The following is a 25,186-nucleotide window of genomic DNA, read 5'->3' on the forward strand; positions in this document are numbered from 1 at the left end:
AAATTATTGATCTTGATGAATGTACATTGAGTTGTGAGCCTGTGTTTGCCATACAGCTACCTCCTCCCCAAGAAGCCTTGGATTACTCACCTCCCAGTTGCTCAGAGACCATATTAAACTGGGCCCTTGGAAGGTCTCAAACACAAGGGTTGGGCTCAGTAGGTCCTGCTTGCACCTTAGCCCTCTGAAGGGGGTTCTGACGACTCACAACTCACAGCTTTCTCTAACGAAGAATTTAGGATACTGCTTACTGTTCCTTTCCCAAGCCTCCGTTAAGAAACAACAAATAACTACTAAGCTTTAAGCATGGATATCTATGACTCTTTCAGGGATAACCAGCAGGATTTTTGTGAGATAACAAGCTATGCTTCCGCTTATTTGGAATGGTTTGTGCAGAATTTTAGGTAGATGTTTTTATAAATTTAGAGGAATACACAAGAACTCCATTGTCTCATACAGCTGGTGGAGCATCTACACTGAAGCATCTCATGGGCCTGAGTTATTACCATTAAATCGCTTCCACACACCAAGGACACAACAAGAAAATTAAATGTTACTCTTTGAAGTGGGTCAAAATAAAACCACAACACAATAGCTTAAATGCAGGACTGTTACAAATATAAAGAATATGTAAAGGAGCAAAGAAAATATTTCTTAACCCAAGGGCCAAAAAGGGAGTTTAGTTACCTCTTTTGTGGCAGCGATGCAACTTCCTCTAGAACGGCAGCAGGAAGCAACTTTCTTTTCTATGACAAGTAAACATTTTTAACATGTCACATTAAATATCACACTTTGTTTACTACACAGCAGAACAATTTAAAGTTGTGCATTGACACCAGTGAGATTCTATATTTTACCTCCTCATTTGTTTTCATTCACCATTTTTCAAACATGAGATGTGTTAGTAAAACTTGGAATACAGAATATGATTTTATAAATGGAGAGTATAAAACAATTTTTACAAAATGGCATGTAAGAAAAATGCTGCAGCTCAAGAGAATTTAGGACAGATCGAGGGGTACTTGCCTAGGATGGGTTTGGAAAACAAGAGATCAGTGATAAACTAGTGGCGTGGAATAAAAGAGACCAACGAAAAACACAATGGGCAAGAGACTTTGCCTTCTGTAAGTGAGCAATAATAAGGCCTACAAGAATACCACCTAAAGCAAAGAAAGGGAAGACAAGTAAGAGCTAAAGAAGAATTGATACAATGACAAACTTCAGATATAAGAGACTGGTTGAAGAGCAATGCTAGGTGGTGAAAAACCGCAATACCCAGTTTTACACTTCATGTTAGACTTGACTTTTATGCTGTTTTCAGAGCAATAAAGCGGGGTCTACTGGAGCTATGAAAATAGGGGAGTTTGGTAGATATTGTTTTCGTATCTTGTTACTGGTCCTTGGCAAGTAGAGAATGTATATTACGGTCCTTTAGAAGCACCGACATACTTTATATTGATAACATTTCTTTTATGGGGGCATAATAAACAGTTGTCAGTACTTTATACATTGAATTTGCCACCCATGTTCATAATACGGACTTTGATCCCAAAATTTCTGCTAATATTCAACTTGAAGATACAATATAAATTACTGTGCAATTAAAAAAAAGATTAACAGGTTTTGTAAATACTACCGTTTTTAAGCTGGGTTAGAAAACTGTGAAAAAATAAACATTTCATTATTATCTACAGATATCGCTTAGTCAATATCTTTGTTATGAATCAATCAGAATACTTCCTACTTTACATCTTTTAATATATCTCTTTTTTGTATACATAAATAATTGTACCAAAGGACAGCCTTAACTTTTAATTAGACCTGGTAATTACCATATGGTTGGTAGTATATTTTCCAGTATTGAATAGATGTATATGGTGCTCCTCTTCTAAAAGTTAAACAAATTGCTTTTTAGGTCTCGTGCCTTGCAGTGCAGTGCGCATCACTGCTCATGCAGCGAGAGACCTCATGTAGGGGGTTTGCAAACAGACCTAGGACTCGCACACTTGTGCGTGTGCTTTTCCTTTTGGGCCACGCCATTGGCCTTTGCATGCGTCTTTTATTATCAAAGACAGCACGCAATTGGCCAAAGGCGGGAGCATTGCTCCGCCTATGGCCTATTGGTGTCTGTTTCGCAGACCATTGCCATGTGGTTTCAATTATCGTGCCCAGACACTGGTGCGATAATTGAAACCACATGTCTCGCTGTGGCGCGCGCGCACTACTCACAGGCTTGTTTGTTTTTCAATAGCGATCGCTTCACTGCCGCTTGTTACCATTGGATGAGAAAATTTTGCCGACTGCAACTGCGTTAGAACAGTGATTTACGCAAGGATAACCATCCCATTTCTTAAAATTATTTCACTGCAAACTATTAAGGAGAAACTCCAATTTCCAAAATGTGAGCTAAAGCCATGCAGAAACCAGGAGTGACCCGGATGAAGCTGCACGTTGCACAATTGTGATTCCCAAAGCACATGTTCCAGCTACCAGGCACGCGCCCGGCCACCACTGGATCCGTGTACTCCGGCTTGTTGTCCTGTGAACGGAAGAGCTGGTTTGCACCCGGAAGTGATACTGCCGGTTCATTTACTCCTTTGAATTAATTCTGGCTGATTCATCGGAGGTCGGGAGAGCAGCACAATTTGAAGAGTGCCTAAGAAACAGTCTTTTGAACGCTGGTAAGAGACAAAACAGACTTCATTTGTTGTATAGTGAGTCACATGTATTATCACTTCCTGGTTCCTACAGTTGCAGTACTTCTTTACCTGTGGTTGTGCTGTACACCTCGCCACCCGGTTGTGAGACCAATCTCTGTCATCCCTTAGTTTTACAGTTGTCTTTCTGTCTGTTCCTGCGGGGGCTGCTGCTAAAACCAGGTTTCCAGGTCCGCTTTCCTGCTCTCTATTTCCCACGTGGGAGAGTGCATGTTGACTCCTGATCCCACCATTCTCTTGTGTTGGAATACTTCCATTTCTTTTTGAACAGCCATATGTAAACTCAGGCTTTTAATTACAATTGGATGTTATGCATGCAGTAGGAAGTTATACTATCATCTTGACCGCCAATGTCCCTCTCACAAACTTAATTTTAACTGGATTGCTGCCGTCCCGTCAGAAATGCAATGTCATTATTACTAGTCTTATCCACAGCCTACACTGAAGGAATTGTAAATGCAGGTGCCTTGTCTCATTAGGTGCGCATTAGGAGTACGTTCTAATGAATGTGTTTTGCTTTGAACAACATTTGAGAGTAACTGGTCTTTAAATGTCATTATACTTTATTAGCAATGCGCTGTCAGTCTATGTATGTGCTTTCATCTGTGGAACTACGTGTGCGGTCTTCTTTCCCTTTGATGCTAGTAGGAAAGTATTTAATGCATTTGTAAACTATTAGAACTGCAGAGTTTTGGTAAAATATTCAAGCAACCTTGCTCATTTTAATGAAAATGGATCGATCCTTTGTGTACTCTATAAATCATGTTAATGTTTTGGGCGTTAAACTACGTATTACTGTTAAAGGAATAGATTATTAAAAGTAGTTATAGATCTTAACCGGAACAATACGCTCTGTTTTGGAATTTCATACTGCTGAGTAGCCATGAGAAAAGCCTGGAGTTGGTTTTTCACCTCAACCCGAGCTAATTGAGATCTGATCCCCTGATGTTTATGCACAGAATGTGAGATGTGAAGTAGCTATTCTCTCTCTGCCAGAACAGAGATGCATAATTTCTTTTAATACACTGGAATGTTGATCTCTCCATTAAAAACATTGAAGTGGCTCAGAGCTAGTAATACCTTCTGCTTTAAAGTTCCAGTGTTCATATTTCTTCTTCTCCTTTAAAATGTATTACTTGGGTGCATTGATTGTGCTCTCTGTTTTACTTTTCAACATTTTCAATAAAAATGATTTGAAATACAAAATGTATTTTTGCCCACACTGGTGGAATGTTGTGAACTCCTTAGAGCCCTCTGGCTATAACAGTTGTGAAAGCCGGTTATCTTGGTTACACACCCTTGTCTGAGGTTCAGGCCTGTAACTCTAGCTCGGCCCATCATTCATTATTGCCCTCAGCAGCAAGCTATAGTGCTTAATAACTTATTTCTCTTAGGAAACTATTATCCTGCCTAACCATGATTTGTCTATCTAAATATTTACTAAATTACGGTTGCGTAACGACTGATCCATTTTTGCTTACTGAATATGTGTGCACATTTTGAAAAAAATATAGTGCTTTGCTGGATATCTAGCCTTGTGTTGCAGAACCTAGGCTCAGTATTCGCACGAAGGCGTGTAGTGTCATTGAAACAGTCCTGCCTTTGGAATATTTAACAATATATTTGACTGGTACTCTTTATATCTCTCATAGTTCCATCTCACAGTAGCTCTGGCCACCTCTAAACTCCATTTTCACAGTCTCCCTTTCTATGTCATCCACTATTCTCTATCCCTTGTGTTCCCCTCTCATATCTACCTCATTCTCAACTCAATTTTTGCATCTCTCTACTCCTGCCATAGCTCCATCTTTCAGTCTGTAACCACCCCCAACCCCCTCCTCCCCCCACCCCACCTCTAGCACGCACTGACATCTATCTTTTCCGTTGTATTTATCACCATCAGGCAGCTTCAGACCTTTCCGTCCAAGATTTTCAATACAACAGATCATGGAGCAAATACGCATCTTGAATGGACATATAAACACGTTTTTGTAGAAAACAGTGGGCATATAAAAATATGTGTTTTGTAGACATAGAATAATTAACAGCACAACATGAACTACTTATATGTTTAGAGTGAAACAGCAAAAAGCTGGCCTGTATATAGAAATTCAACATGGAAAATGCCTTCCTATTTGTAAGGCACTGTGAAGGAAGCACAATATTGTTATGTGAAGAGATGATTTTGGGCACATAAGTGATGTGTGTCACGACTAGGTCTTAAGTTAACAGAGATTTCTCAGAAGCCTTTTGTTTTTAAAATATAAATAAATGGCATTGTCTTTTACAATGCCGATAGCTTAAACTCTCGTAAATGCGAGACCTATTGCAATGCAATAGGTCTCACATTTATTCAAGTTTAAGCTATTGGCATTGTAAATAACAATGCCTTTTATTTATGTTTTAATAACGAAAAAAAAAGGCATTGCTATTTGCAATGTCAATAGCTCAAACTTGCATAACTGCGAGGCCTATTGCATTGCAAATGCTGGTTTCATTTTGAGGTGAATCCAGAATTTAATGTATCATATTTATACTGATCAAATTCTTAACTTCTTTGTCTGTAGAATTATATGTGAACACAACTACTATTTGACCAATAAGGTTTTTCTGATCATTTTTGTAAAAAATCTTCCCATTTTTATACTTTGCTCATTTTTTATTCTTTCACATTAGCATCAGCAATGTAATGTATTAGGATAAGACTATTTAGTAAACAAAATCATATTTCATGTAGTTTGATAAAGGCTTTATCAAACTATATGATATGAACATGGAGGAACTATAGACAGAGCATAAGTCCCATGCATTTGACACCAATGGTTTCCTTGTGTTCTCTCATTTCTCCTTAATTGAAATGTTGGTATGCATAATATTTTTAAAATGCTTGTGAAACAATATCTATATATGAAATAAGATTTTGACTTAGAAGCTAAAAGGTAACACAAAACTTTTAAGATAATAGGATGTTTCTGTTTATGGTTTTTTCACTAAATGTTTGTTTATATTGTGTATTCAAAGCACAATGTTGTTGTTTAATGTTCTGTTAACCACATGGACATAAGCATTGTCTTTATATAGACTTTATGGTCTCATTTTGTCTTGAGTATATAACAAAGATAAAAAAAAAAGTTGAAGAAAAGGTATAAATAAAGTACCAGATCAAATGGAAGTAATATAATTTGGTCTAGAGTTAATTTAATGACGCCAAAACAATACAGGTCCTGACCTTCCCCCTGTAATAGAGTGAAACTCGTAATGATATGTTTCCAGACCATATACTCTTATATGGCTTTACTGCACTTATAATATCGAAGAATGGACTTAGGTATTGTAGGGTCCTATCTGCTCATGCCGATAGGTCCTCACATGAGGTATAGTGCACCCTGCCTTAAGGGTGACTTGCCCATGCCTCATGCCGGGACTGGTAGACCTGGCAGGCCTGGCGCACACAAGGATGAGTTCCACATCAACTCTACATTTTTAGCTGCACCAAAACACGCAGACGGCAATGGCAGTGGTGCAAGTTGTGGTGAGAGGTCTCCAAGGGTGACATAATAAATGCTGCAGCCCTCAGTGGCCTTTCTCTGGCTACCATGCCCGTTGGTACCATATGTACCCCTTTACAAGGGACTTCAAGGTAGGCCAGAGTAGTGCCAATTGTTGCAATTTTTTTTACAATTTAGCAGGAACCCAGTACACACTCAGTCAAATTTGCATCAAGTATTAGGCAAAAAGTGGGAGGTACTGAAACAGAACCCCAGGTATGGGACAGTAAAAACGCTTAAACCACCACAAGGCCATGGGCAATAATTTCCGCATGGGATTTTGTTTTCTTAAAAAACAAAAACAAACAAAAAAAAAAAAACACACGCTAAAGGTTTGAAGGATGGTGCTATAATTTGGACTTTTAATAAACTGTCAGGGACTGCTGTGACAGTGGTTCTAGCCAATGGTTTGCGTTGCCTGGAGGGCTAGAGGCCAACACTAAATCTGGCAGATGGAGGACCCTCCTTGTGGTGGGAGTTAACTACAACGCTTTACCGATGGACTTTCCACCGCCCTCCAACACTCAATCAGTACCTATGTGTTTTTAATAATTGTAGCAGATACACATTTGCTCATTAAAAACCTCAAAATCTAAAAAAGCTCCCATAAAAAAAAAAAATACCTGGAAAGCGAGAAAGAATACATCAGAAGCTTCAGGTATTTCTCCTAATTTCCAGACCTCACCACTTCCCTTGAGAATCACAAATACGGCTATGGGCTATGGGGTGTTTCCAGTTCATGATTTTCCCCTGCTCAATACCTCCATCTGCACCAGGCGCTAGCAAAACCATGAAAAAATACAATCATGGATGTGAGTATTTTCGTTGTTCATTCGTGTCATGGTAGAACTAGAATGTCTGTTGGAATTCTTGCCTTCTCTCACAAAAATCTACACTTTTGATCCTGCTCTTCCCATTACAGTGAGAAAGATAAATATGAATTCCTTATGACAGCCGGGAGAGAGGGAGATCTTCTAAATTACTGATCTCAAAATAAAGAAACTCTAAGTTTCACTCAAGACAGGAAGCAGAACAACTCAAAAATTTCAGCAGCGTTTTAATTATACTGCACAATCATAATGTGTGAATACATGCAAACTCCCATTGTAAAGGTGCCTGTCAGTTGTCAGGTCAAAAGGTTAGTGGGCGGGGAGGAATTTGGGCTGTGCGAGAAGGATTTAAGAACCTAGGAGTGAACAGAGCTAGACATCACTCTTATTCCACAAATGTGTGCAGAAGAACTGTTTAAATACAAATATTGTACGGATACTACTTACTTTTCTGGATAGCACCCTGTTCCTCATAAATGCTTACATTTCACATCTTTGGCTAAGCTTGGGGAATTTGTAAGGGAATTCTCAAGAGACCATTACATTTTGCAATGCATTCTTTTCTACACAGATTTAATGGTGAATGATTTTAGTAAGTACCACCAGTCCAGAAAAGGGTGCTACGCGGAGAGAACAATGCACACAGTTTGTTTGCCGGCCAATACCTTTTGTTCTCTAAATAACTCTTCTCTCCGTCTTCTTTTTTCTTTTAACAGTGCCTTCTCCCTGTAAGAAAAGAAAAACAAAATACAATTGATTAATCTCAAAAAAGCATCAATTGCAATATACAAGTAAAATAGGACCACCTCCTTTTCAGAACGGTCACAATAAATGGCCATTTACCATTGGTTTTATTAGGTTCTAGACTATGCGTGGTGGGGATGATGAGAAGATTACAGAAATATGCCAAAGTAAGAAGATATTATACAGTAAAATAAATAAACATCCTCTATGACAAAAGAAAGTATTGACTGCTCTTAGTACATCTTGTGCGACGAGAACCTACTGCTTCTATAAAGGTTCCTTAATCAATCAAACAGGATTTATAAAGCGCTGCTAAACACCCACGAGGGTATCCAGGTGCTGAGAGTCAAGCTGCTTGGGTGTAAGCAGTTAAACAACCAAGTCTTGAGTTTCCCTCTGAATTCCTGAAGAGAAGATGAGGTAATGAGGGAGTATGTTCCAGGGCTTTGTGGCAAGGTAGGAGAAGGATTGTCCTCCACTGTAGTTTCGGCGGATGGTGGGGGTGTGAATAAGAGAGAGGGAGGCAGAGTGCAGGTGTCTGGAGGGTTGGTGGAAGCTCAGGTGGTGCTTGATGTACTCTGGGCCTTGATTGTGCAGGGCTTTTTAGGCGTGGGTTAGCATCTTGAACTGGTATCTCTTGCGGACGGGGAGCCAATGGAGTTTCTTTAGGTAATGGGTGATGTGGGTCCTTTTGGGGAGGTCTAGGATGAGTCTGGCTGCTGAGTTCTGTATGGTCTGCAGTCTCTTCAGGAGGTGTGTGGCGATTCCTACCTAGAGTGTGTTGCCGCAGTCCAAGCGGCTGGTGACGAGGGCTTGAATGGCGATGGGTCTGGTGGTGACTGGGACCCATCTGAAGTTCTTCCGGAGCATGCAAAGAGTGAGGACGCAGGCGGAGGACACAGTGCTGATCTGGTTTTTCATCGTAAATATTTGTTGTCCAGGATGATGCCGAGGCTCTGGGTGTGGTCTATGGGAGTGGTGGAGAGTCCCAGTTCCGTGGGCAACTAAAGCCGTTCCACAGGGAGGTGTTGTTCAATTTGTTATTAGTACGCAGGCGTGAAGATAAACAATAGGGGAGAAACAATGTATTTCAATTCTGTAGGAATGTGTTAGCAGGGATATAGGAATGTATAAACTGTGAGATACCATTTTTAAAGAACAGAAAATGTTCACATGGCCAAACTCTCTGAAGGGTTTTTGTCAAAGTCTTAGCAATATCAATGTAGTTAAACCAATGTTTGGCATTGATGCTTCTACAAGTCATTTAGGCTTCTCAAAGTAAGATGAATCTAGTGCTTTATGAATGTCTGATCAGGACGTATTGTCCTTAGACAACTATCTTATTTAAGTTGCAATGATTTAATTAATCAGAAACACCTTAAAATCTCAAAAGACTGATACTTGACATTATATAACATTTTATCAACCTAAGTGGGGTGATAAGCGGAGTCAGCTTTGCCAAAGTTTGAATCTTTAATGTACAGTTTCATCATAACTCATTGTTAACAGCTTTATTAACCCACCTATCTTAACTTACATGCTGGTTTCATCAAAAGCATAATTTAGTATAAACACCTGGAGAATGAGTTCAGAGGAAGACGTTTCGGACTACGGTTGCTCACTCAGTGAAGAATAAAAGGCATACACCTTGTATAGTTCAATTTAGGAAACACAGAAAAGAAAAAATACGCAAACACAGAGACTAGCATTAGGGGCCAACATTAACTTCCTTCTTTGATCTTAACAGCCGGTGCTGGAGCTTTCAATAACAAAAGCAGACAAATCTCATAATATGGCCTAAAAACTCTGCATGCAGAGCAGGGTTATAGCAAGCTGCAGTACCAAAGAATTACATAACAGTGCAAAGGAATCACATTACAAGACCCAAATTATTAACCTCAACCCATACACGAATGGATAATATACTTACACACCTTAAGTCTAGAACTCATAGTAGTCAGATGTGCGCATTATTGGTTTGTGCCTCTATCCCAATATGAAACCGTTAATATACACGAAGGACCATGATATATGCCTGGGTGTGACTTGCCCTACATAAACACAAAAGGTTTATTTAACTGATTCTGGGCACTGTAACGTACCAACTAGCCCTGTGCTTAGTCTAATTAGACTGGCAATGATAACTTTCAGTAGCCTTTGGAGGATACTTTGTGTGCTCACTCCTCTCAGAGGCTATAAGCAGCTGTTAAACTCCGTTTGGAGGGGGCAGGACAGGCAATTGATAGAGGGCCCTAATGATGGTTTGAGAAGTTGTATGTAATTGGTGCCAAGGGATCTGTGCAACAAAGGCTCAGTAAAAAGGGCCAAGGGCAACTCTTTCCGTACTGGACTCTCAAGGTAGAAGGGGTGAGCAGTCACGCTCCTCTCTGGGTGGTAGCATGTGGGTCAAGAACTCAGAACTCAACAGTTCTCTGGAGCTGCGGGTAGTGAGTGATGGTGCAATGTTTAAAAAAAAAATTAAAACCTGGATTTTTGTGCAGGCCTAATCCTCTGCTGTTCATCCTCCGATCTTTGCTGCCGCATACTGGGTCACCACTTGGAGTAGATGTGCACGCTATCAATTGCTATCATCATCATACTGGGTCACAGACACAATGCGCCCCTAAACTCACCCTTCTCCATATCACCACTAATCTCAATATGAATAGTTATAGATTGGCGCTGCTCTGGATAGGTCTCACAGAGGCAAAGCAAGATATTGCGTCGCTGGAAGGAGGAAGCTTCGCCTTTGATCACAGAATGGTAAAAACGCAGTTGCGGCTGGCATGCCTCGTGGGTGGGCAGGGGGCATAATAAAAATATATATATAAAAAAATATAACTTACCACAAGGCCAGGTCCCGTGTCTTCTCTGCTCCTGGTCTCCTGCCCCCGACAGTGACAGGAAGCAGTCTCCCTCCCCTAAGCCAATCACAACGCTGCAATGCAGCGTTATAATTGGTCTGAGCGCCGAGACACCGCGCTCAGCCAGGGGCTGGAGAGGTGGGCATGTTCTCCATGCAGGCTGCATGCTGCCTACATAGAGAAGGGGAAAGTGCGCATGACTGTTTTGGGCAGCCCAAAAGGGCTGACCAAACAGTCATTGCGAACTCAGGAGTGGGCAAACCACTCCTCCCCTGTCCTACTCCGTACGTAGAGCAGCCCCGCCCACCCAACCGCCGGCAAAGGACTCATAAAATGGTAATAATTAAAAGTTATTACCATTTTATGTTTTTGCTTCTCGCACTGCGGGAAAGCAGTGGGGCGACGCTCTTCCGCCATAGTGGATGGACTGCCACTATAAAAGGGCATGGATTGGTGCATGATAAAGGGACAGTTAGTCTACAATGGCAGAAGGTGCCCTCAGAAACATGCAAAAATAAGGGAAACATGGGCAAACTAAAGGCATTGTTATTACGAGGAGACTTTAACAATACAAATCTAGACACCTAAAGCTGGACGTACACAGGATGGGGGATGCAATCTAGGTATGATACACACGTTTGTATGTAACGACTGGAAGGGGGTGTGAGGGGGTGGAGTGCTGCGGTTATATTGTATTGTTAATGTGTTGTACCAACAAGGAAAACTAAGCGAAGTAGCGCAGCAAAATGGGAGAAAGACGTTCTTATATAGGTGGGCATGTATATGAAAGCATCCGAAACAACGCGTTGTGTTCTAAGCTACTACCACCCAGTGAACAATAACTAGGTAATAATAGAGGCACGGGCTACAGAGCATCTAGTAATCTGCAAAGTACCTGGACTTCACTGTAAGCTAACCACAAGGAATTGCCATGCTCTCAGCGAGGACAACTAAAAAGACCAAGATGAGAACCTATTCCCCGGACAACCGAGCCGCCGATCACCTCTGCAAAGCTTGTGTCGCCCTCTTCAGATTCTCCGCCGCCTCCTCCCGGCCCTGTTGGAAAGTGACCTGCTCTGGAGCCTCATCGTCACTGTTAAACTCTGTTTCAGGGTCCGCCATGTTGCCGTCTCTGGTACATACAAGTGCTTGCTCTGCCACCAATCACTTTTGAACCTAGGCGTCATTTCCCCCTACTGAACTGTACCGCCCCCAGAGCTACTGTGACGTTAGAACAAGGAAAATGGTCGGGGGAGAACGGGCATGAACTATAGAACTGAAACGACAGCCAAAACGGCAAGCTTCCTTTCGTTTACTTCACTTCTTTTACAAAGACGAGGTTAGAAGGCTTTTTTCAGATGAAATTGTTTAAAGATGTAGAATGTTATCCTTTCTTCGGTCACTCATAAAGTGCTCCATTTTATGATCAGTGTATAGTTGCAACTTTCCTAACATTTTAATAACCAATTACAGCTGTGAAAAATCCAGTATACAGCCAGCTATTTTTTAAAAAAAATAAAGAAAAATAATTTGTCTCCTGCCACTCGTCCCCGATCCCAAACCAACATACTACAGTCCAAGATGGCCACTACCGTAACAAGTGTGACCGTGCCAGTTAGTCGACCCACTTATCAATAACAATGATTTTGGCAAAAAGCATGCTTCAAAACTATATAAAGATTCACAAACAAACAGTGCAGCCTGTTTCGGTTTTTTACCGAACATATGTTCCTGTCTGCTTTGCACACTAGTTGCCAGTAGATGGCGCACCCACTATAGGAGACCACCCCCTCCTCGCTTCAGTGCCATGCACTTAGTATAGACATAGAGGGAAGACGAGCAGCCTGTAGTAAACAGAACTCAGAGTGTTTTCATCAGTGCAGGTGGGTGATCGCGCTCCTCTTGGAGTTTTAATGATGCAAGAAAAAGTTAGCTCTCTTTTAACGGAAGACCACTACAGAGGTAGCTAAAGGCACTGATCAAGTGTGACCCATGCCGTTGGAGTGCAGAATTCTAACTCTTTAAATGGGCCTGTAGAGTAGCTTGAACATTGGGGTACACATTTGTCAGTTGTTGAAGACGGATTGCCTGTTCCGGAGTTGGTGTGCCAGGAGGCAGAGTGTAGGTGCAGACACCTACTGCGCTTATAGAGCACCAGCAAACATGCTAATATTGGGGAACCGATGATCTGGTTGTTTGTTAAATTGCTTCTCCAACTTTCAACAAAACGGATACAATTGTAAACCAAAATAAAAAATTACAAAAGTAATGCTATTTCAAATCAGGAGTGGTGGCATGCATAGTGATAGGGCTCTTGCTTTGTTCCGTGGTTTGGGTGAAGTTTTTTTTATTGCTTTATTAAGTGTCAGATCCCCGCCTATTGTTTTGTTGCTGCTTATAACATTTAAAAAATATATTTGTAGTCGTTTCATTAGTAGCGTTGACAACACGTTAACAAAATATAGCATTTCAGCATCTACATAGTTTCGTTCCAACTAGCAACAGTACACTTTTATCAGCATTATGTAGAGTCAGCACCTATTACCTTCGGTGATGCTTATAACACTACGTGTGAACACCTTTTTGCTCCAATTTGAGTGTAGTAGTGCTCGCATACTTATTATTTTTTCCGAGCCCCGGGGCGCAGTCATTTCTGTTTGATTTTTATTTGCGTTGATGTTAGCTTTAAAACAAATAAACCACACAGAGCATTAACAAATAATGCATTATTGAAAAAGATTTCTGGAGCAAAAATGTCGTATAGCTAAAAAGCTTTTTAAAAAGAATATACAAACTAAAACATTGGCTTAATCATTTGGAGGTAAATTCAGGAACAAACGTCTGATTTCTGATTTATTTCATTTCTCTAGATAAAACTGCATTTTAATTTCTAATATAGAATTTGTTGCACCAAATTAACTTGGTATTGTATTGTGTTGTAATTGCATTTATATAGCGCTTACTACCCCTGACGAGGCGTCAAAGCGCTTTTTTGGCGAGTAGCATGCTACTCCGTCAACCATAGAGGATTAGTGTTGGATTAGTGTTGAATTAGTATAGTGAAACATGCAAGTACATTTTAAGTGGTGGATAGTCAGTTATTTGGATTTGGAATGATAGCAGAAGGATAGAGGAGGACAAAGGTTTGTATTTATATAGCGCTTGTTGACGCAAGCTATTCAGGAAGCCTACAAAGGATTAGTGGTGAATTAATATGGTGACATATAAAGTAATTTCAGTGGTGGATATTAGTCAGTTACTTGGAGTGAGAAGGATAGCGGAGGGATAAAAGGCGAAGAAAGATTTGCATTCATATAGCACTTGTTACCCCTGATGGGTGTTGAAGCGCTTTTCTGGCGAGTAGCACGCCACTCCGGAACCCATAAAGGATTACTGTTGAAAATTAGTATAGTAAAAAAATATGAAGTAATTTGAGTAGTGGATATGTTATTCAGTAATTTGGGTAGTAGATTAGTATAGTTTAATATGGAATTTGAGAAGTGAACATGCCTGTTAATTTCGATTGAAAAGGATAGTGGAGGGATAAAAGAGTGAAGGATTTTTTTTATTTTGTTTTTTAGGTCTTTGCAGTAGGAGGAGGCTTTTGGATGAGTAAAAAGGAGTTTTGGAGGGGAGGACTCAGAGGGAAGAGTTTAGAAAGGTTTGTTTTAGGGGATCGGTATAGTAAAAAGAGGTGTCAGATGATGCAAGGAGGGGTAGAGTAAGAGAGAGTCTAGAAAGGGTTATTTTGGCAGTCATAGTAGTGGTATGGGGTTTGGGATAAATGAGAGAGTGGATTCAGATGATATATTGCTAGATGTATAGGATGAGAGATAGGGTAGTGCATTGGAAGGAGTAGTATAAGTTTGAGATGAGTCAGAAGGTTGGGCTAGAAGATATATTGAGCAAAGTATAGGCTGAAAAATGGGGTAGTGCATTGGAAATGCTAAATTAGAAGAAAGTGATAAATATATAGATCCATAATTACATTGACAGTATATAGATATATAAATGAGGTAAGTATATGTAGATTAAAGATATTGATAGAGGCACAGGATGAGAAATAGGGTAGTGCATTGGCTATGCTTTTTCAGGAGATAAGTAACACACACAGATCCAAGTACATGGAAGGTATATAGCTGCACAATGGAAATATGTACATGTAGACCAAAGATGATTTTTATTTACTTATTATTTTTTTTCTCTCAACAACATAATTATGTTACATGTTTATACAAAGTAATATACAAAGATAGGTACATATCTATAGTGAAAACAAATGCTTGTATACAGAGGGATATGCTATACATTTGTTTGTGTATGGTGCTTATGTGGGGAAGAGCCAAATCTTGAGTAGTTTTCTGAAGATAAGGTGGTTGTTGGTGGACCTTACGTTGGGGGGTCAAGAGTTCCATAGTTTGGCAGCTTGAACATAGAAGGATGTGCCACCCATGGTTTTTTTCTTGTATGGTGGGAATTTGAGGCGAGATGCTCCTTTAGAGCGGAGGTTCCTTTGTTGAATGTGTTTGATGATTTTATTCCTGATGAAGAGTATTCCCATTCCATGTATTGCTTTGTAGGTGATACAAAGCAGCTTGAACATGGATCTTCTGGCAACTGGTAACCAATGCAGGGCTTTCAAGGCAGGGGAGATGTAGTCTCGCGGTTTGATATGCAAGAGTAGTCTGGCAGTCGAGTTTTGAATCCGATGTAGTCTCTTCATGGTCGTTAAAAGTGATCGTTGGTAGAGGCTATTGGCGCAATCGAGTTTGGACAGAACAAGGGAGATGGTAGCTTGGACCTTGTGTGGAAATCCCACATGAGGGAAAATTCGTCACAGCCTTTTTATAGTAGCAAAGCTTGATCTTGCTAGTTTATCCACTTGGGCATTCATCGACAGCTTGGAGTCCATGCTCATTCTGAGGTTTCTTACTTTCTTCGATACTTTAGGCAGTGATCCCAGTTCACCAGGCCATGCGGCAAGCGGGTTGTAATGTTTCCAATTACCACATGTGAGTATTTCAGTTTTTGAAGCATTCAATTTGAGATGGCTCCAGGTCATCCACTGATCCACGGCTCTGAGACAGCTAAAAATTGGTGATTTTCCAATGTCTTTGGGGCATTCCAGTTGAAGGAGTATTTGCGTGTCATCTGCATAGTTATAGCACGTGAGATGAAATTTATTGATCAGTACTGGTAATGACTTCATGTTGATGTTGAAAAGCATGGGCAAGATGATAGGACCTTGAGGGGCCCCTGCTTTCGTGGAGTACGGTTTGGACGAGAAAGGTGGGGTATGGATGACATTAGTTCTGTTTCGAAGGTAGGGCGCGATCCAGTTTAGAGCAGTTTCCTCTATGCCGGCTTCATAGAGTCTTTGTTTCAGAGTGTCATGGTCAACCGTCTCAAAGGCAGCTGAGAGGTCCAAGAGGAGTAGCGCAGCAAACCCGTTGCGGTCAACTGTATTCTTTAGGTCAGCCCAGATGGCAAGGAGGGCAGATTCAATGCCTCTTCCCGGACGGAATCCTGTTTGGAAGTCTGAAAGTATGTCATTCTCTTCAATGAATTGTGACATCTGGGCGAAAGCCGCTCTTTCTATCAGTATGCCCAGGAACGGTCCATTTGTAATGGGTCTGTAGTTGTCAGGGTTCAGCGGGTCCAAGTTTGTTTTCTTCAGTAAAGGGCGTATGTATGACTTTTTGAGTTCTTCTGGGAATATTCCAGTAGTTAAGGAATCGTTGATGATTCTTCTTACTGGAGTGGCAGCAGAGGTTGTTAAAAGAATTGTCTTGAACATTTGTGGCGGACAGGGGTCAGAAGGGCTGCCGGCAGGCCTCCTTGCTTTGACCAGGTCCATAAATTCATCGTTTGAGGTGTGTTGGAAGGAACAGAGAGGCTTGATTAGAGCATTCTTCGATTGTTGTTTTGTACAAGGGATAGTGCTGGTGTTTTGTTTCTGTTTTAAGTATGATTCCAACATGTCTGCTTTGTCCGTGTAATGATTTGCCAGTTTGTCTGTGAAATCTTGAGTAACAGGATGAGTTCCTTCTAGGCAATTTGGTTTGTGAAATTCATTGAGCATTTTATAGAATTCTTTATTTGCACATTTAGCGTTTTGAATTCTGCCTGAATAGTACCTTTTCTTAGCTTTTTTGATAGCCGACTTGTATAATCTGTTTCTGTAGGTGAAGTTTGTCTTGTTTGGCGTTTGTTTTGAGCCAGGTACATTGCAGCTTTCTACTTTTTTTTTTTTTGATAATCAACTTTATTGGGTTTTTAATAACACGTAAGTTAATTGGCAGCAGATCATTTATCATTGGTAAAACAAGGCATTGTGTACAGTCGACAAGGCAAAGGCAGCCCAGCTGAGCTGGATACGGCAGCCCAGATAACCATTACAGATCTACAAGATTAGACAGGACATTACAATGGTAGCAGATTAAACCATTTACCCCACACTTTACTGAATAAATCGGGGCAGCCCCGGGCTTCGAAGAGAGATTCTTCCTGTATTCCACACCAATCCACCCCTCTCCTCCATCTCTGCACAGTTGGCACCTTAGCCTGCGCAGCTATATCTCTTTTTGCCACCGCCACGTCCGTCCCCAGGAAGCGCTTGTCCACCCTAGAGCCATCCAGGCCGTCAAACACTCCCAGCAGCAAGCGTCTCGGATCATGGAGGACCTCCCACCGCAGGGCCTGCTTGAGTTCGAGTTGAACTCCTCTCCAGAACGGCGCTAAAGCCGAGCATTTACCATACCGTGTGATAGAAATCGGCTGGGGTAGACTCACAGCGCGTGCATGCTGTGGAAGATCTCATATGGGCCCGGAATAGGCGCGTCGGAGTGATGTATGCTGCATGGAGGTAATAAAGTTGGCCCAGGCGCAACTTGGAGGATGTGGTCAGGGTTTTGGGTGCCATTAGGGCATCTCGCCAGTCCGCCTCTTCTAGGAGCCCTGAGCTGGTCCAGGGATGCAGGACCATGGTTCACCAGTGACTGGTATATGCAGGACACTCCCCCCGCACCCCCAATCCCCAACCTCCCCAGGTTCCCCATCATCACCTGAGCCTCCAGGGGGCTGAATTCCGGGAGAGATGTAGGGGACGAGATGTGAGTATGAAGGGCGTGTCTGAGTTGTAGGTATTTATAGAATTGGGAGTGAAGAAGGGCGTGACGTTGCAGATCAGCAAAGGATCGAATGTGGTCTACCACCCACACGTCTCTGAGCAGCGAGATCCCAATGAGGTCCCAGCAGCGGAACCCTTGCAGGGACGAGACATCTCTTAACCAGGCCCCATTCCAGAGCGGTGTTTGCCGGGTGAGCTTCCGGTCCCACCACACATGGCGAAGGGCTGTGCGGCAGGCCATGAGCACCGTCCTAGTGACAGGAGGTAGAGCCCGCTGCACCGGGTGGCCATATAAAAACGCCTGGATCTGGGTAAAGTCAGTTGTATTGAGTTCCACCCGGTATGCTGGGTCGGACCAGCCGCCCGCAAACCAATCGTGGATCACGATAAGTCTTGTGACCAGGTAGTAGAGGTGAAGATTAGTCACTCCCATGCCTCCGTGGAAGGGGGGGATACGACAATGCGCCAGGGATAAACGCGGTCTCCCTCCTCCCCATTGAAACCGGGTAAGAATGCTGTCTAGTTCCCGGAACCAACTACCCGGGAGGTGGATGGTGATGTTTTGCAAAATGTAAAGAAAACGGGGGAGGATCATCATTTTAAAGAGCGCACTTCTGCCCAGGGGGTTAAGGGGGAGGGTCTGCCATTTATTGAGGTCTGTCTTCATCCCGGCGACCAAAGTCGCGACATTCTGTAATTTGTTGTTTTATGTCTTTTATTTCGTTTTTCCAAGGCGCTTTTTTTCTTTTGTTCTGTTGTGTGGTTTTGAGTGGTATCAGGATGTCAAAAGCTTCCTGTAGCCCCTCATATAGATTTTGAACAGAATTTATGGTTTCCAGATTTGTACTGGATGTTAGTTGTGTTTCTAAGTGTTCCAAATTGAGTTTGTTTCACGGCCGATAGGTGGATGGATGTAAGGCAGTTTTAGGTGAGTCGCTTAGCGTTGTTTTATGTTGGAAGGCACGCAAGTGGTGGTCTGACCATGTGACTGGAGTTTATAGTTTGAAAGGTAACAAGTTCAGTATTAGCAAAAATGACATCTAGGATATGTCCAGTGGTGTGTGTCGGATTGTGAACAATCTGATGCAGGTTCCATGCGTCTAGGCCAGCGATTATTGTTTTTGGATGGGCCATATTGGGTTTATCAAACCAAATGTTAAGGTCATCCAGAACGCATAGGTTGGAGTGTATTGTTATCAGGGTGGAAACTGTGTCTAGAACTGCATCTAGGAATGTCGCCTTGCTAAGTGGAGATCTGTAAAGGAGCAGGAAGTTACAGGAGGAAGACGGTGTAGGATTGCGTCTTGTTAGAAGAGCATCACAATTCTTTATGGAGATGTTGTAATTTTTAGGTCTCGCGCCTGCGATTGCAGTCTGCAGACTGCTGCCACAAAGCGAGCCTATAGTGATCGTTTCTGCTTTCAAGGACTAAAGAGGAGAGGACAAGAGACTGGCACGCGCATGCAGCCTGCCGGAATCTGATCAGGTCGCGCGCGTGAACACGCGCTCCGATTCCGGCAGGCTGTTCACACACACACACACACACACACACACACACACAATGGATATGGACAGGCACACACAAACAGACAGGTACACACAGACACACGTACACAGACACACGCACACACACGCAGACACACGTGCGCACACACACATAAACACACACACGAGCGCACCTACACACATGCACACACACACATACAGAGCCTCCCCCTCAGCCGCGCACACACACACACACACACACCCCAGCGCGCCTACACACACGCACACACACATACAGAGACCCCCGCCCCCCTGCCGCCGCCGCACACATACACACACACAAGCGCACCCCCCTCCCCCCAACAACTAAGCCCCACATACCGCCGTTCTGGACTTCTCCAGCCTCCGCGGGGCTCTCCCTCGGCCATGGGAGCCCCGCTCTCAGGCACTCCGTGGGCACGTGCGTGGGCTTCCGAAGACGGAAGTCCCGCCCCACGGAAGGTTTCGGTTTCGCTCACGTCTTTCTCCAGGTCGTTGAGGACTATCGCTATAGTTGCTGGAATCGCTGGGGGCGTGTGGTGAGTAGCCTTCATTTCAGACACCTAAAATTAGAACCACTGTTGCATATTTTCTTTTTGTCCCGTCTGAGCGTCGAGTCTGTGCGGTGCAAGTGAAGTCGGGGACGTATTGTTGAAGATACCCTATTGCAATACATATTGTTTGTTATGAGACCACAAATGTTGGTATTACTATGAAAAGGAAAATTGCGAACTTCTGTGAGCAGGTACAGAACGTTGTGGTTGTTTTAAGGAGTTTCTAGATGACCGTGTCCAAAAATGAAACCATGGACGCTTAACACCCAATCTCACGGTTTAACGCATTCTGAGGATTATCTGGGAGGGGGCGGTACTGCTAATGTGTACAGTTAGAGACATTCAGGCAATATTGGCGCATCATAGTCCCGAAGAGCTGATAGGCTGTAGTGTCAGCACGTGCCATTGTCCTATTCAGCCAGCCTAAGTTTATGAAAGGGTTTCGCTCACGTTGGAGAGCTGGAGCTCTGATAGTCGAGGACAGAACCGGTGACTTTCAGTCAAAGGTTGGACAGGCAAGAGTGTACTGCTGCCTGCTATTTTGAATTGGAAGGAGGGACAGCGCTGCTTTGGCACCCAGTGTTAATAGCGAGCAACGGATTTGTCTTTAAATTCTTCACGTGAGCATGTGGACCCAGCTCTCTGCCTCATCTCTCTCTTTTTATTTTTTGGGGCAGTTTTTATATAGCGCAAAATTGACCCGAAGGTATTGGAGCTGTTTGCATGAGCACCAGTTACGTTATGTACGGATACATTTGTTATTTGGTAGGCAAGGGAAGATTTAGTGATTTGCCCAGAATTACAGTATGTTGAGCCGAGGCTCGAACCTAGTTCTCCTGTTCCAAAGTCGGCAACTCTGACCAGTTGGCCACATCCTTCAGGTGTTCGTCGCTGACAACTACAAAGACATTTTAACCTTCCCCAAGAACATAAACATAGGAGCGTTCCCTAATAGCCTACACGTAATTATGGATTTGATTTATTGTTTTCCAGCTGTACACCCGTTTTTAAGTGGTGGCACTTTAAGAAACCTAAATTAAACCAAAAGACAAAAAAGAATGTTACATAGATTAAATTACTAACATTCTATGGATCATTCTCCTTGTTTCACATGGCATTCAGACGCATGTAGATGGATATGAGTAGAGTGTCCTCTGCAGTGATGTATGTGTAACTTCCTAGACACTGGTTTTAAAACCTGCAAGAAAATCTCAGTATTTCATCCTTCTGAGATAAATAGAAAACGTATAGTCTGAGTTGATTAATAGGACCATTGATTTACAGTGAAGCGTTATATTAAAAAATACTTTTTTTGTAAATGAAAATAACCATTATATCAATAGAGTATATGGTAATATGCTTTTAACCTATAAAAAAACTCAGAGGTAGTAAAACACGTTGGTTTAAGCGCTTTACAACGACACCATAGCACTCTTCAAAGGCCTTAATTACTCCTGAGTAATGCAGTGTCATGTCGCAGATTATTGGTTATCATTCAGTACGGGGTAAGGATTTTCTGTTGCACTATATGTTCCTTTCAAAAGCAAATTAAGTGACAGGTTTCTCTGTGTGTGAGAGACAGCTGTAAGTGTTACAGTTGCCACTTAATGCTGGTGGAAAACCTTGGGTCTGATTCACAAAAAATATAGAAATCTGCACTACACCATATATTTACATCTACATGTGGATGCAATTTTACTACTTTCTGCAATTAACTATTTCTAGAAGTACAATTGGAAAGTTGCACAAAGCACGTTTCCAGTTATACTTCTGGGCATGTTGACTGACTATTCCGCGCCTCGTGGAATGCAGAGGGAGTCTGCAGAGGGGCGCGCGGCGCTGATAAAGAGGCAGGCTTTTTTTATTTCTTTTCGTCCCGTCTGAGCGTCGAGTCTGTGTGGTGCAGGTGAAGTCGGGGATGTATGAGCTGTGTGAATAATAACTGTGTCAGCCCCGTGCCTGAGGTGCATCATCAGAGCTGTGTGAATAATAACTGCAGGCAGCCCCGTGCCTGAGGTGCATCATCAGAGCTGTGTGAATAATAACTGCGTCAGCTCCGTGCTGAGGTGCATCATCAGAGCTGGGTGAATAATAACTGCGTCAGCCCCATGCTGAGGTGCATCATCAGAGCAGTGTGAATAATAACAGCTGTGAGCCCGTGGCTGAGGTGCATCATCAGAGCTGTGTGAATAATAACTGCGTCAGCCCCGTGCCTGAGGTGCATCATCAGAGCTGTGTGAATAATAACTGCGTCAGCCCCGTGTGTGAGGTGCATCATCACAGCTGTGTTAATAACAGCTGTGAGCAACAGCATACTCTTGCACACACTTTCACTGCTCACCAATTCAAAGTTTGCTAAAAAAATTATACAACGCATTGTCATACACAATGCCAATAACTCAAACTTTAATGCTGCGAGACCTATTGCATTGTAAATGCTTGTTATTAGTGATATTTATTCTTTGCCTGAATACAACAGCTAGACCACCTCCTTTTTTGGCTATACGATTTTTGGTGATTATTTGATAGCCTAGAGGAATTACTTCATGCAGGACTGGAGCCATATCTTCTCCGAGCCATGATTCGGTTATGAATAGTATGTCTGGTTTTGCATCGGTAAGAAGGTCGAAGATGTGATGCTTGTTTTTAGAGAGGGATCGAGCATTTATTAGTAGACCGTTTAGTGAGTGGCCTTTGGCGATAGTGGGACTTTGTTTGGTAGAAGAGTGATCAGTATTGTGTGGGTGGTTTGTAAATGGTGTGTTTTTAGTGCTGGTATTGGCTGTATTAGGATAGCTATGGTGTAGCTGTTCTGTATCGTGTTCCTCATCCAGCATGCTAAGAAGGCATTTTGATGGGTCTCCGTGTGTATGTGTTGGAGATGGTGTTTGAGAGTGAGTTGGAGTGCTGTGTTGCTTTTGTGGTGTAACATTGTTGTGAAGTAGACATGGGGAAGCAAAGTTGTGAGGTGTGGCATGTTGCTTATATTTTTTGCGTGTGTTTAAGGCGGAAGGTGTAAGAGTCAGGGGAGGTGGTGCAGCTTGTGGGTCATGTCGTAATGTTCTAAATTGTCCAATGGATGAGAGGCGGTTAGAAGAGAGGTGCTGTATTGCTGTATCTGTGTTAGGTGTGTTGGAAGAGTGAAAGCTTGGCATTGGAGTTTGTTCCTTTGTGTGGTTTGAAAGGTGGGTATATGTTTGTATTTTGTGATGGTAAGTATTATGAGGTGTTGCGCTTTGAAGATCTTGTTGTGCTGGTGTGTGTGATACGTTTTGCTTTTGAAGAGTAGTGAAAAAGGGTGCTGATGTATATGTTTCGTGCAATGGATTTGGTTGTGTAGTATTGTTTGTGAGAGGACGTTGTGATGTTGAGGTGGTGGTGATGTGTTTGAGTAGAGTGTATGTCGTGTGTAAGAGGGAATGAAGTAAAGGTGAGAGTGTTTATCTTAGACTGGTTTGTTGCAAGAGTTACAAAGTGTGGTGGTGTGCAGTGTGTGAGTGTTGTGTGTTAGTGTTGTTATGGTTGAAGAGAGAGGAGTGTGTTTGTTGGACAACTGATGGAAGGATGATTAAATGTTTGTTAGTGATAAAAGGTGGTCTGTTAGGTGTAATTACAGCAGGGAGAGTGTGTCTGAAAGGGATGTAGTTATGTATGGTGTTGATTGGCGTTGTGTTAATGATGAGTGTATTGGTTAGTGGTATAAGATAGAGTTGTGTACTGTTTGTAGGTGATGGTGGATATGTGTGGTAGTTGGGATAGTAGGGTGTGTAGATGTGGTTTGGTTGGGTTTGTGGTGCATGCTGGTACATTAATCTGTGCATAGTGTTGTGCTTGTTGTAAATTTGGTGTGAGTGTGTTGCTCTGTTTGTGGATGGTGTGGGCTGGGTATTGCTAAATGTGAACATGGGCAGCATTTCTGCCTTAGTCCCGACCAGTCTTGAACAGGCTCAAACAGGCCACTGCCCTTGTCCTCTCTGCCATTAACAGGCTCAAACAGGCCACTGCCCATGTCCTCTCTGTCCTTAGCCTCGACGCCTGGGCTGAGACGCCCCAACCCTGGCCATTTATAGCCCTAGTAATCAGGTGGCCCCTTCAGCCAATGGGAACCCTAGCCCTAACACTATCCAATCACAACACTAGCCCTAAAATCTAGAACCAATAGGAGACCAGGACCTTTCCGCCTACCTTAGCCATAGTCCAAGCACCCAATCAGTTCAAAAACCCCGATCTCTCCGTCCAATAAAGGCCCTAGCCCTACCAGTAGTCCCAAAACAAGTCCATGCAACCAATGGCACAGGTTGCCCTAGTCCCTACTTCCAATAAAAGCCTTACCCTACTCTTAATCTCACACTTAGTCCAGCAACTAATCTCACCAGAAGCTTTAATCGCTACTTCCAATTAAAGGTCTAACCCTAGCCTCACCCTACTCCAAACAACCAATAACATAGGAAGCCCTAGTCCCTACTTCCAATAGAAATCCTAACCCTAACGTTAGCCCCAACCCTACAATGATTAAATGACAGGCCCAGAAACCAATCAGAACCCTCAAATACCCAACCAATGAGTACATTAACCCTAATCCAATAGAAACACCAGATACAACCACCAATCAGTGTAGACATGTACCAACCACTAGCAGACCATATAAGGTCCCAGCGACTTCAGACAAGGTTTGCTGGCCAGGGAGTTGGAAGCTGCTTCTCCTGTTCGGAATCTCCTAGGAGACAGACAGGTTCAATCTACACTTTGGACTTCAGCAGGTAAGGGCCTCACTAACTTGAAATCTAACAATACTGTTTGAATAAAACTTTACTCCCTCTGCTGGCCAAAAAACAAAGTGCACAGGCCCTGGTAAAACACAGTTTAAACAGCTCACAGAAGTACCCTCTGATGTAGAAAATCCCTGTTGCTGGGGGCGCGGGGGCAGGGGGGCTGGGGGGCTGGTTGCACTGGCCTGTGAACACAAAATGGTGGCTGGGAGTGCACTGTTTTAACATACAAGTCTTAGCACAGAGCAAAGGAGAAATTTGGAGGGAAAACAGAATTGTCACCAAGGAATGAGAGGGACAAACTACAGAGGTTGGACTGCAAATCCCACAATTCAACATGTTAAATGGAAGCAATCATGGGCAGGGAAAAACCACAAGTTTAATATACAAAACGGGTGATAAAATATGCAATCACAGGCAAGCTAAAACTACAATTTTAAACTGTAACAACCACAGGCAAATACAGTAAACACAGAAAGTGAAAATCGTTTTTAAACAACTTTTTGT

At 42.6% G+C, this 25,186-nt stretch overlaps 2 protein-coding genes across 3 annotated transcripts in view; one reads left to right on the plus strand and one right to left on the minus strand.

Moving 5' to 3' along the window:
- The window catches only part of NOL7 (nucleolar protein 7), a 130,821-nt gene extending 118,951 nt beyond the window's left edge, over positions 1 to 11,870 (minus strand). The window contains exons 1-3 of the mRNA XM_078687995.1: positions 11,707 to 11,870; positions 7,761 to 7,821; positions 688 to 746 (exon numbers count right to left, since the gene is read on the minus strand). Of these exons, the coding sequence (XP_078544121.1) occupies positions 688 to 746; positions 7,761 to 7,821; positions 11,707 to 11,825 (239 nt within the window). The 5' untranslated portion in view covers positions 11,826 to 11,870. The remainder of the gene's footprint in view (positions 1 to 687; positions 747 to 7,760; positions 7,822 to 11,706) is intronic.
- A 40-nt stretch (positions 11,871 to 11,910) lies between these two features.
- SIRT5 (sirtuin 5) overlaps positions 11,911 to 25,186 on the plus strand; it is a 138,451-nt gene continuing 125,175 nt past the window's right edge. The window contains exon 1 of one of the 2 annotated variants that reach the window (XM_078687993.1): positions 11,911 to 12,042. The gene's annotated coding sequence lies outside the window, so the exon portion shown is untranslated. Of the gene's footprint in view, positions 12,043 to 12,448; positions 12,587 to 25,186 lie in introns of those variants that run through there. The other variant, XM_078687992.1, reaches the window with a different exon arrangement.

This window comes from Lissotriton helveticus, chromosome 4_1 (assembly GCF_964261635.1).
Source record: "Lissotriton helveticus chromosome 4_1, aLisHel1.1, whole genome shotgun sequence".
Classification (NCBI taxonomy): Eukaryota; Metazoa; Chordata; class Amphibia; order Caudata; family Salamandridae; genus Lissotriton; species Lissotriton helveticus.